The 13,245-nt window shown below is 45.0% G+C and overlaps 1 protein-coding gene across 41 annotated transcripts in view; it reads left to right on the top strand.

Annotated features, from left to right (window-relative positions):
* Positions 1-13,245, top strand: part of CLASP1 (cytoplasmic linker associated protein 1) — a 290,372-nt gene that overhangs the window by 160,726 nt on the left and 116,401 nt on the right. For 25 of the 41 annotated variants that reach the window (XM_043504920.1, XM_038421081.2, XM_038421077.2 and 22 more), the window contains 3 exons: positions 1,315-1,364; positions 3,852-4,022; positions 6,013-6,036. In XM_043504920.1, the coding sequence (XP_043360855.1) occupies positions 1,315-1,364; positions 3,852-4,022; positions 6,013-6,036 (245 nt within the window). The remainder of the gene's footprint in view (positions 1-1,314; positions 1,365-3,851; positions 4,023-6,012; positions 6,037-13,245) is intronic. The other 16 variants (XM_038421080.2, XM_043504922.1, XM_038421083.2 and 13 more) reach the window with 1 other exon arrangement.

Here is a 13,245-nt window from a genome sequence, read left to right as displayed (position 1 = left end):
CCTGCTCCAGTTTGAATTCATTCTTTTTAAACATGGGAGACCAGAACTGCACTCAGTATTCCAGGTGAGGTCTCACCAGTGCCTTGTATAACGGTACTAAAACCTCCTTATCCCTACTGGAAATGCCTCTCCTGATGCATCCCAAAACCGCATTAGCTTTTTTCACAGCCATATCACATTGGCAGCTCATAGTCATCCTATGATCAACCAATACTCCAAGGTCCTTCTCCTCTTCCGTTACTTCTAATTGATGCGTCCCCAACTTATAACTAAAATTCTTGTTATTAATCCCTAAATGCATAACCTTACACTTCTCACTATTACATTTCATCCTATTACTATTACTCCAGTCTACAAGGTAATCCAGATCCTCCTGTATAATATCCCGATCCTTCTCCGAATTGGCAATACCTCCCAGCTTTGTATCATCTGCAAACTTTATTAGCACACTCCCACTTTTTGTGCCAAGGTCAGTAATAAAAAGATTAAATAAGATTGGTCCCAAAAGCGATCCCTGATGAACTCCACTGGTAACCTCCCTCCAACCTGACAGTTCGCCTTTCAGTAGGACCCGTTGCAGTCTCCCCTTTAACCAATTCCTTATCCACCTTTTGATGTTCATATTGATCCCCATCTTCTCCAATTTAACTAATAATTCCCCATGTGGCACAGTATCAAATGCCTTACTGAAATCTAGGTAAATTAGATCCACTGCATTTCCTTTATCTAAAAAATCTATATTTGATATAGTTAAAAAGAAGATGAAAGAGGGCCAGGCCAGCAGTCTAGCAATAGCAGGAGAGTGTTGTGGGAGCACAGGGAGAGTAAGTAGACATTCATCACTCAGACTAGACTGGCTCCAAAGCAAGAGTTTCAGTGCAGCAGCCTTCAGTGATGAAGGACCAGTGCTGGACTGAAGGCCAGGTCTAGATTAGCAAGGAGGGGAGTAGAGAATAATCATGGGGATAGACTCTTCCTGTGCCTTTGATCATTGAAGTCACTTGGAGCATATATGTGCAGAGTTCTGAAAACAAAGAGGGCAGTTTTGAATGAAATCCTGAAATAAGAGGGGAGCCGCTGGAGGTGTCTAAGGTTGTGGTTGGTATGGTTGTGCTTCTGTGTATATAGCAACATTTGGCACACCCTGAAGTCTGGAGAGTAGAGTCATGATTAGGCCACTGCTATTTTTAATAACTGGTTATAAATGTAGTAATGTAGAACAAAGCCTCCTAAAATATGATGGCATTTTTATAGCCAGGATTCTTGGTGACTCAAAAAATACCTGTTTGATAAATGTTTGTGTTTAATTTCTAGCCGTCCATTGTCTGCCAAAAGAAGTCCTACTGGAAGCACTACATCCAGAGGTGAGAACAGGAACTGTAGGATATATAATCACCTATTGCAGGGGAAGATTTGTAGTGAAGTAAGATAAAAGACTTAAATATTTCAATGTTCAGAATAATGATTCTGGTTATAATAAAATCTCCATTTACTGTGAAGTTGTTCTTTTGATCATTAGTTCAGTCAGATATAGCTGTTTCTTTGGTCACCAGCAAATAATGGAGGCACCTTATGTGCATGTCTCCTATGGTGCTAAATTCCAAATTGATCACAAAAGTGCTTTCACGTATGGACACAGGAGATGTCTGGACCACTTTACCATCAGAGTCCTAGTGCACTTGACTGCACTGGCAGGTGGGTGGACAAGAATACCTAACAGGCCTTTTCCATCTCTGATTTTTGTTTGGCTTTTAATAGCCACCGTCTCAGTCTCCACTATGTACCCCAGAACAGGCATGGTATCCCACAGAGGCCTTTGATACAGTCAAAAGTAATGTTGAGCCTCTTTGATCTTTTTCATCAAGACTTTCCAGCATGTAGAATCTTCAGAGCTTTGCTTTGGTTCTAAGCACTTGCAGCTTAATGCCTGAAGGGCATAGTCTTGGGAACATCAGTGAGTAAGGGGAATAGAAAACCTTCATGAGCAGCTGAGGTTACTGTTAGCAGGCCTTGCTAACAGTAACCTTCAAAATGCAGGGCCCAGACTAATTGATTCGATCACACTTTAGTCTGCTTCTAGATACCATCAGCTGAGAGTATAAGGCTATGTTTTAGTCGCAGGTATTTTTAGTAAAAATCATGGACAGGTCACGGGTAGTAAACAAAAATTCATGGCCCGTGACCTGTCCATGACTTGTACTATATATCCCTGACTAAATCTTGGGTGCTCTGGAGCAGCAGGCAGTCCAGGGGCACTGCGGGTGCTCTGGGGCAGGGGGTGACTGAGGGGTGCTGTAGGTGCTCAGGGATGGGTGGGGCAGCCCAGGACCCCTGAAGGTGCTCGGGAGGCAGTGGCCTGGGACCCCTGCTGCTGCTGGGAGCAGGGAGAGATTTTGTGGGGCTGGCGGGTTCGCTACCTGGCTCCGCACGGCTCTCCGGAAGCAGCGACATGTCCCTAGGTGGAAGCGTGGCCTGGCAGTTCTGCACATTGCCCCTGCCCCAAGCACTGGCTCCGCAGCTCCCATTGATCATGGTTCCTGGCCATTGGGAGCTGCAAAGCTAGTGCTCGGGGTGGGAGCATCATGCGGAGCCGCCTGGCCATACCTCCGCCTAGGAGCCGAGGGACATATTGCTGCTTCTGGGGAGCCCCCCGAGGTAAGTGCTACTCAGAGCCCTCACCCCATCCAGCGCCCCAAACCCTTGCCCCAGCCCTGATCCCCCTCCCACACCCAAACTCCTGCTGCTGATTGGGGGTGGGGGTGGTACAGTGGCCCAAGACTGCCCCAGCAGCAGCTGGTGCAACTGGCCCAGGGACTGCCCGAGCTGCTCAGGCGGCCCCTGGGCCAGTTGCATTGGCCACTGCAGAAGTCCCGGAGGTCCCGGAAAGTCACAGAATCCATGACCTCCATGACAGACTCCAGGCTTACATATAGGTAATATATTTTTCTGCTCATAGAAACCATTGCAAAACAGCACTGTGAATTAGTTCAAAATAAAGAGAGACATGGTGGATGAGGCAGTATATTTTAATGGACTGATGAAAGTAGGGGAAACTGTACTTAGAAAAGAACAGGGCACTGGTAATGAGATATGAAATCATTGACATCTAGGTTACTACTTCTAGGTATTCCAGCTCAGGAGTTGCCCCAAAATTTTACTAGTTGGTGACCGGTGCTATGTGTGAACTACATTGAATTTCACAGTCTAGGTCTCAGTAGATGGGGCTATAGCCTGGTCTGCACTTAAAAGTTAGGGCAACATAGCTACATTGCTCAGGGGTGTGAAAAATCCATACCCCAAGCAATGTAGCTACACTGACGTAAACCCTGGTGTAGACCCAGTTAGGCGGCGGAATAATGCTTCCCTGGATTTACCTACTGTCGCTCAGGGTGACTGTGTTTCTACACTGGCAGGAATATGCCTTCCATTGGTATAGATTGCATCTACGTTATGGGGTTGTGCCATAGCTAGGCCACTATAATCCCTGTAGTATAAATATGGCGTACATCACATAGCCACCACCCGAACTGTCACTGATTAGGGCCTTGTTTGCCATCTCAGCAGAGAGGCCAAGGCTTGAACAGGCTGTAGAGACTGAACTACCCTAGAGGTGGCCTCTTAGGTCAAGGCTGGGACACATTTGCAGGGCAGCAAGGGGAAGCTCACACTGCCTCTGTGAGTACATTGTGCATCGTGGTCTTTCTGGCCCTTTACATGAGCACTGAAGTCTCACACAAGAAACACTTGAACATTCTTATTCAAGTGCTAACTGGGTGCTTTGAAATGAAGAGTCAAACAAATTAATCCTCGCTAACCTTGATTGTGTGTCTGTTCCCCACCCCTGTCTAAAGCCTCTACAGTGAGTACAAAATCCGTGTCAACCCCAGGATCTCTGCAGCGGTCTCGCAGTGACATCGATGTGAATGCAGCAGCTAGTGCCAAGTCGAAAGTAACATCTTCTGGAGCTTCCACCCCCTTCAGTTCTGCGGCAGCCCTGCCCCCAGGCTCATACGCATCACTAGGTGAGCCTCTGTGTTCTCTTAGAAAGCAGATAATTTCTCCAGTATTATAAACGACATGACTTTAGTATTAGATGGCTTGTTCTGAATATAAGCCATGTCTCCAACGAGATGGTCACTAGCAATCCAGAACCAGTCGTGCTCTCTGGCAACTGGGACTAAAGAAAAATACATTTCCAGAGGGAATCAGCCTTGCAGGAAACACAGTTTGCTTTGAAACACTTTTCTTTCTTCCTCCGTTTCCCACTATCCAGCACATTTACGTTGTGAAGAGATGTTGTTTTGACTCTGACAGTCAAGGGGAGTATACTTGCTGCCCAGTTCACCCTGGTGTAGCCCCTCTGGAACTAAAGAACAAGTTTACTGCAAGTTGTTTTATGCTTTGGGTAGCATTAAGAATGTCTTAGCTGCATTTGATCCTGAGCTAAGGAGCTGTCTCTTCATATAAGTAAGGGATAGAGAACCAAAGAGAGGAATCTGACTGCTATGTGAATATGATGTAGTTACTTTTTTGGCCTATGTGAAAGGCACAAGTTCACCTTCCTCCATTCAGGCTCCTTTTGATGGTTTAAATCATGCTTTGTGTTCCTTTTGTCATTTTCTGTTGCCCAAATTTTTTCATGCTGACAAGTGAAGTCACCATTTGATGTAGAATGTACTTTTCAGGTGGCATGGCAGGCTGCATGGATGAGGAAATACAGTTCAGAAACAGCTAAAAACAGTTGCTAGATTATTTGCTTGGTTTCACTTGTCAGTTTTCATTAGCCTAGATTTGACCCAGGGAGAGCTAATTATCTTAGCTAGGATCTGATTCTGTAATTTATTGTAATTTACATCAGCCTTACACTGATGCAACTCCATTGACTTCTACCAGATTAAGTGATTGTAGCAGGTCTCTAATTGGTATGAGAACAGATAATTTGCCTCCTGTTGTGTAGATTGCTGAACCTTAGCTGGGTATCAGTTGAATACTTGACTTCATAGCATAGGCTATGCCGGCTCTCTTGTCAGTGTAATGGGAAGTACTGTATGAATTGTATTAGGATATATGTATCTATTCCTTTTGATGGCAGGCTTCACTTACTGCTAAAATCTTTGTCTTAACTTCAGTTCAGTGGCTCTGTTTGGTTCAGTGGTTTTGTTATGAAGTGTTTGCCCTGGCTTAAATTAGTTGCTCACATTGACTTCATGGTGCAGTGAGAACTGCAGACAGAATACTGGAGTTAAACGCATGTTTCTTGTCATTTCCCAAACTTTTAGAGGCTGAATACAGAAAAGTGGCAGTGCTCTATTAGTCTCACTCCAAAGCAGAGTGTGTTTACTGCTCTTCTCTGATACTCTATTTCTTGTTTAAATGATGCATGGATTGGATCGGCTCTAAAGGGAACTCCTTTCCTTTTTGCCCGTAGAAAAAATTGCATGTGCAATTTCCTTTGCTTGCCTTGCCCATTCCTCCAAGAGGAATGGGCAAGGCAAGCAAAGGAATGGGATTTAGCAAAGCTGTGTCTTTAATACATGATTGCAATGGGACCAAACTAATCTGATTCTAAAACCTGTTCAGATGCTTCATGCTTTGACAGGTTTCAGAGTAGCAGCCGTGTTAGTCTGTATTCGCAAAAAGAAAAGGAGTATCCGTGGCACCTTAGAGACTAACAAATTTATTAGAGCAATTTGGTGGAAAAAGCAGAGGAGAGATTTATATCTATAAATCTCTCCTCTGCTTTTTCCACCAAATGCATCTGATGAAGTGAGCTGTAGCTCACGAAAGTTTATGCTCTAATAAATTTGTTAGTCTCTAAAGTGCCACGGGTACTCCTTTTCTTTTCATGCTTTGAGTTACTGATTAATCAAATTTTCTTTTCCAGTTTCATTTCTTTAATTGTATTGATTTTTTTGCTTATTTCTGTAGCTAATGTACAGTGCCCACTTCTGTTAATGTTACTAACTCTTCCCTATTTACCCTCTCCTTATTTTTTTTTAAATTTGCCTAAAGATGGTACTACCACTAAACCTGAGGGTAAGCAGTCTGTCTGTGTGACTGAGGTGTGTCTACAGTTGTACCACCCCTATCTGGTTTCTGTTCTCACAAAGTGTTACCTGATTCTCATCTGTGCTCTCTGGTGACCTGCATGAAGTGTTGCATGGTTGTTTGGCTCATTGTGACACCATTAGGTATATGCCACTTTCTCTCCAAGATCCTCCTTGAGATAAGGCACCAATCTGATTTTATGACTCTTGCTTCCAATCTTTATGTGAAACTAGTTTAAAAGCAATGTAATATACAAGTCTCCATGCTAAAAAGGTGCTGTTGGTTGAAGGTGACCTACAAAAAGATAACAACAAAAGCTTGTGGTCATCTTTGCTTCATTGAGATGCATAAAGAAGGTCTACTTTGTTGTTCTATAAGAAATTTAGGTCATGTCTACTCTGTTTTTCAGGGAGACTCAGGATGACAGGAGAATTAGTGAGAAGATTTTATTGCAAATACTAAGGAAGTGAAAGCTGGGAAAGGAAAGGATATTTAGTCAGCCTGTTCAAACCTCTGGGTTTTGTTTGTTTTTGTTGTCTCTTTTTAACTCCTGTGCCTGGTAAACAGTTGAGAGTGAAGAGCTTTTTGTTAAAGGCTCAACAGCCTTGTCCCTTCATTTAATGGTTGAGAGAGCTCCTACTCCAGTTCCTCCCGAGAAGCCATTTAAAAAAATTATTTTAAGGAAAGACAAGTCTTGATGTTCCTGATATTTCTATGGTAAAAAAGGCAAGCATAAAACTTTCTTTTTGTGGGGGAGGGAGGGAAGGCAAGGAGGACGAGAGTGTTTATGCCACCTTTATTCATGACGAAAAAGCCAAAAAGCACAAGCCCTTGGCCCCCCCCCCCTTTTTTTTTTTTTTTTTTGCAAGTCACCTTCTAAGGGATGTATTACTGATTTGTGGGACTGTGTGTGAATATCCTAGATGGCTGTTTGTATTAGAATGTAGTTTCCTACGAAGCATCACCATGCATTGTGATGTCTGTTTTTCCCGCTCATTTCTGATAAATTGATATATTATTTATAGGAATAGATTTCTACAGTCTCCAGTGCAAACTTTTATACTTTAGAATCCATCAACCATCGTGATGGTTTAAATCAGTGTTTCTCAACATCTTTCTGCTGGCGACCGTCTTTGGACTTACAAATAATTGTGACATCCATTACGCCGCCTTCCCCCCCACCCCCCAAATTGCCACCCCATACCTTAAGTTTGGGGCTCTGAGCTTCAGCCCCCCCACAGCTCAGGGCTTTGGCAATTTAAAGTTCATTTACTGTTTTTTGTTTTTTTCCTCATTAGAATATCAGTCTGTATCTAGCTGTTTTTGCTGGAGGACTCTCTGGAGACAAAGCAAGGAATGCCAAACTTTATTATATTCTTCATATTTCAAATGAAAAAATTAACCTCTCCCAGCCCCTTTGTTCTGAACAGTACCCCCTTTTGACCTCTCTTTACATATCATATAAGATACTAATAGTTGCCCTGTGCTGAGAGCCATCACAAGGCCTATGCACAACTTATGTCTTGTGCCGTCCATCTGCACAAAGGTGAATTGGGCCCTATATCCAGTTAGTACCCACTCCTGCAGCCCTTTCGCCTGTGTAGCTCCCTTGCTCTTCACTGGGGGGTGTGTATGTAGAAAGGTTGCAGAATCAGGCCTTTGTAGAGCTATACAAATAGTTACTATGATCCAAATAGCTGGTCATGGCTGTGTAGAAACTTTCCCGAGGTTTCCTTTAAGCAGTTACATTCCGGGGGGAAACAAATTCTGAGCTTGTGGTGCAAACTCTGTTAAGATTTCTGTGTTACTATCCCTGGAGAGGGACTGGTGGTTCAGAACCTGCAATATATTAGGTCAGGGGTGGGCAAACTATGGCCCGTGAGCTCCCGCTGGGAAGCGGGGTCTGGGGCTTTCCCCGCTCCAGCCGGGGTGCCAGGTCAGGGGCCGCACCATGCAGCTCTGCCCCGCTCCAGCACTCCAGTCGGGGCGCCGGGTTGGGGGCCACGCCACGCGGCTCCCGGAACAGCCGCATGGCCCCACTCTCAGGGTCAGGGGCCACTCCATGCATAGGAGCCAGAGAAGGGACATACCACTCCTTCCGGAAGCCGCTTAAGGTAAGCCCTGCTCAGAACCTGTACCCCATAGCCTCTCCCCACACCCCAAGCCCCTGCCCCAGCCCTGATCCCCCTCCCGCTCTCCAAACCCCTCAATCCCAGCCCAGAGTATTCTACTGCACCCCAAACCTTTCATCCTCAGCCCCACCCCAGAGCCTGCACCCCAACCAGAGCCCTCACCCCAAACCCAATTTTGTGAGCATTCGTGGCCCGCCATACAATTTCTATTCCCCGATGTGGCCCTCAGGCCAAAAAGTTTTCCCATTCCAGCATTAGGCTCTGCTAACAGCTCTAAATTTCCAAACAGATTGTGGATAGGTGTATTGTTACGAAGTTGGGAAGCTCAGATGGGATGAGTTCTGCCCCTCTTTGGGCAGACATTGCAGTTTTCAATATCTTTAGTATTCCTGTCAGTGTCCAGCAGTCAGCCAGACTAGTACAGTTTTTTCAGATAAAAGTATTATTATAGTATAATGACTTCTCAGATGTTTGTTAGAATTTTGAAGTCATTCTAAGCATAAGCTCACACATCTTACAGAAACCCTGGGGCTGGGAGCAAACAAATTACTTGCAGCTCTTGACTTCAAAGTAGTGTGATTTGTTCTTATCAAGAAGTTGGCAGTTAAGTTTCATATTAAAAAATGCTTTGAACTGATCCCAGCAAGTTAAAGAAGTATGGGCTGGATGAATGGACTATAAGGTGAATAGAAAGCTGACTAGATCGTCAGGCTCAACGGGTAGTGATCAATTGCTCCATGTCTAGTTGGCAGCCGGTATCAAGCGGAGTGCCCCAAGGGTCGGGTCCTGGGACTTGTTTTGTTCAATATCTTCATTAATGATCTGGAGGATGGCGTGGACTGCACCCTCAGCAAGTTTGCAGATGACACTAAACTGGGAGGAGAGGTAGATACGCTGGAGGGTAGGGATAGGATACAGAGGGACCTAGACAAATTAGAGGATTGGGCCAAAAGAAATCTGATGAGGTTCAACAAGGACAAGTGCAGAGTCCTGCATTTAGGAGGGAAGAATCCCATGCATCGCTCCAGACTAGGGACCGAATGGCTAGGCAGCAGTTCTGCTGAAAAAGACCTAGGGGTTACAGTGGACGAGAAACTGGATATGAGTCAACAATGTGCCCTTGTTGCCAAGAAGGCTAATGGCATTTTGGGCTGTATAAGTAGGGGATTGCCAGCAGATCGAGGGACGTGATCGTTCCCCTCTATTCGACATTCTCATGGGTGACTTTAATTTTCCTGATATCTGCTGGGAGAGCAATACAGCGGTGCATAGACAATCCAGGAAGTTTTTGGAAAGCGTAGGGGACAATTTCCTGGTGCAAGTGCTAGGGGAGCCAACTAGGGGGAGCGCTTTTCTTGACCTGCTGCTCACAAACCGGGTAGAATTAGTGGGGGAAGCAAAAGTGGATGGGAATCTGGGAGGCAGTGACCATGAGTTGGTTGAGTTCAGGATCCTGACGCAGGGAAGAAAGGTAAGCAGCAGGATACGGACCCTGGACTTCAGGAAAGCAGACTTTGACTCCCTCAGGGAACAGATGGCCAGGATCCCCTGGGGGACTAACATGAAAGGGAAGGGAGTCCAGGAGAGCTGGCTGTATTTCAAGGAATCCCTGTTGAGGTTGCAGGGACAAACCATCCCGATGAGTCGAAAGAATAGTAAATATGGCAGGCGACCAGCTTGGCTTAATGGTGAAATCCTAGCGGATCTTAAACATAAAAAAGAAGCTTACAAGAAGTGGAAGCTTGGACATATGACCAGGGAAGAGTATAAAAATATTGCTCGGGCATGTAGGAAAGATATCAGGAGGGCCAAATCGCACCTGGAGCTGCAGCTAGCAAGAGATGTCAAGAGTAACAAGAAGGGTTTCTTCAGGTATGTTGGCAACAAGAAGAAAGCCAAGGAAAGTGTGGGCCCCTTACTGAATGAGGGAGGCAAGCTAGTGACAGAGGATGTGGAAAAAGCTAATGTACTCAATGCTTTTTTTGCCTCTGTTTTCACTAACAAGGTCAGCTCCCAGACTGCTGTGCTGGGCAACACAAAATGGGGAAGAGATGGCCAGCCCTCTGTAGAGATAGAGGTGGTTAGGGACTATTTAGAAAAGCTGGACGTGCACAAGTCCATGGGGCCGGACGAATTGCATCCGAGAGTGCTGAAGGAATTGGCGGCTGTGATTGCAGAGCCCTTGGCCATTATCTTTGAAAACTCGTGGCGAACGGGGGAAGTCCCGGATGACTGGAAAAAGGCTAATGTAGTGCCCATCTTTAAAAAAGGGAAGAAGGAGGATCCTGGGAACTACAGGCCGGTCAGCCTCACCTCAGTCCCTGGAAAAATCATGGAGCAGGTCCTCAAAGAATCAATCCTGAAGCACTTAGAGGAGAGGAAAGTGATCAGGAACAGTCAGCATGGATTCACCAAGGGAAGGTCATGCCTGACTAATCTAATCGCTTTTTATGATGAGATTACTGGTTCGGTGGATGAAGGGAAAGCAGTGGATGTATTGTTTCTTGACTTTAGCAAAGCTTTTGACACGGTCTCCCACAGCATTCTTGTCAGCAAGTTAAGGAAGTATGGGCTGGATGAATGCACTATAAGGTGGGTAGAAAGCTGGCTAGATTGTCGGGCTCAACGGGTAGTGATCAATGGCTCCATGTCTAGTTGGCAGCCGGTGTCAAGTGGAGTGCCCCAGGGGTCGGTCCTGGGGCCCGTTTTGTTCAATATCTTCATAAATGATCTGGAGGATGGTGTGGATTGCACTCTCAGCAAATTTGCGGATGATACTAAACTGGGAGGAGTGGTAGATACGCTGGAGGGGAGGGATAGGATACAGAAGGACCTAGACAAATTGGAGGATTGGGCCAAAAGAAATCTAATGAGGTTCAATAAGGATAAATGCAGGGTCCTGCACTTAGGATGGAAGAATCCAATGCACCGCTACAGACTAGGGACCGAATGGCTCGGCAGCAGTTCTGCGGAAAAGGACCTAGGGGTGACAGTGGACGAGAAGCTGGATATGAGTCAGCAGTGTGCCCTTGTTGCCAAGAAGGCCAATGGCATTTTGGGTTGTATAAGTAGGGGCATAGCGAGCAGATCGAGGGACGTGATCGTTCCCCTCTATTCGACACTGGTGAGGCCTCATCTGGAGTACTGTGTCCAGTTTTGGGCCCCACACTACAGGAAGGATGTGGATAAATTGGAAAGAGTACAACGAAGGGCAACGAAAATGATTAGGGGTCTAGAGCACATGACTTATGAGGAGAGGCTGAGGGAGCTGGGATTGTTTAGTCTGCAGAAGAGAAGAATGAGGGGGGATTTGATAGCTGCTTTCAACTACCTGAAAGGGGGTTTCAAAGAGGATGGCTCTAGACTGTTCTCAATGGTAGCAGATGACAGAACGAGGAGTAATGGTCTCAAGTTGCAATGGGGGAGGTTTAGATTGGATATTAGGAAAAACTTTTTCACTAAGAGGGTGGTGAAACACTGGAATGCGTTACCTAGGGAGGTGGTAGAATCTCCTTCCTTAGAGGTTTTTAAGGTCAGGCTTGACAAAGCCCTAGCTGGGATGATTTAACTGGGACTTGGTCCTGCTTTGAGCAGGGGGTTGGACTAGATGACCTTCTGGGGTCCCTTCCAACCCTGATATTCTATGATTCTATGATTCTATGACATTGGTGAGGCCTCATCTGGAGTACTGTGTCCAGTTTTGGGCCCCACACTACAAGAAGGATGTGGAAAAATTGGAAAACATCCAGCGGAGGGCAACCAAAATGATTAGGAGACTGGAACACATGACTTATGAGGAGAGGCTGAGGGAACTGGGATTGTTTAATCTGCAGAAGAGAAGAATGAGGTTGATAGCTGCTTTCAACTACCTGAAAGGGGGTTCCAAAGAGGATGGATCTAGACTGTTCTCAGTGGTAGCAGATGACAGAACACAGCGTAATGGTCTCAAGTTGCAGTGGGGGAGGTTTAGGTTGGATATTAGGAAACACTTTTTCACTAAGAGGGTGGTGAAGCACTGGAATGGGTTACCTAGGGAGGTGGTGGAATCTCCTTCCTTTGAGGTTTTTTAGGTCTGGCTTGACAAAGCCCTGGCTGGGATGATCTAGTTGGGGATTGGCCCTGCTTTGAGCAGAGGGTTGGACTCGATGACCTCCTGAGGTCCCTTCCAACCCTGATATTCTGTGATTCTATTATTCTAATCTGTGTGGGCCAGATTCAGAATTCCTTTACATAGGTGTAAATATGGAGTAACTCCATTCTAGTCAATGAGGCTTTCTTTGCATTTATGCCATTGTAACAGAGATCAGAATCTGACCTTATGTATCAGAGTAGCAGCCATGTTAGTCTGTATTCTCAAAAAGAAAAGGAGTTCTTGTGGCACCTTAGACTAACAAATTTATTTGAGCATAAGCTTTCGTGAGCTACAGCTCACTTCAATGTATTGTGGAGGGAACACGTGTGTCTTTTTTTTAACCAATGATCAGGGAAGATATCATCTTTCCAAATAACCTTCCTTCCCTCCCCAGGCTCACAGATAACCACATGTCCTTGATTTGATTGTGTTTTTCCCGAAGGAAGCATTACTGCATATTTTACAGCATATATTTGACAGGGTAATCTGATGCTAGAAATAAATTTGTACATTTATTATGTCTATATCTGAACAACCTGGATATCTTCTTTTATAATTATCATCATAATTAACCTTTAAATGTTTTTAGAAAATACTTTATATTAGTCAAGTGTTGAAAATCCTTTGTATTTTGCAAACAAATGACTGCAGTAAGAGAGCATGAATTTATTTCTGTGTTCCACGGGTCTTAAAAAGAAGGTAACTGATTACCCATGACTATATTTATATATACATCCAGGAACTTTTCTTATCCTTCTCCCCCTGTATTGCATTAAACCTAATAACTCCAGTTTTGAAACAGATTTTCTGTTAAAGAAAGGGACTTTGTAAGGACTGTACTTTCCCTGGCCTTTTTGCCTTATTTCCAAAGCGAGCACAAACGTAACCCTTCAGGCACTAAAGATCAACCTCTCCCATAAAGGGAAGAGAATG

This window comes from Dermochelys coriacea, chromosome 11 (genome assembly GCF_009764565.3).
Source record: "Dermochelys coriacea isolate rDerCor1 chromosome 11, rDerCor1.pri.v4, whole genome shotgun sequence".
NCBI classification, from domain to species: domain Eukaryota; kingdom Metazoa; phylum Chordata; order Testudines; family Dermochelyidae; genus Dermochelys; species Dermochelys coriacea.
The sequence above is the reverse complement of the archived record's forward strand: the minus strand, read 5'-3'. Positions and strand labels throughout refer to the sequence as shown.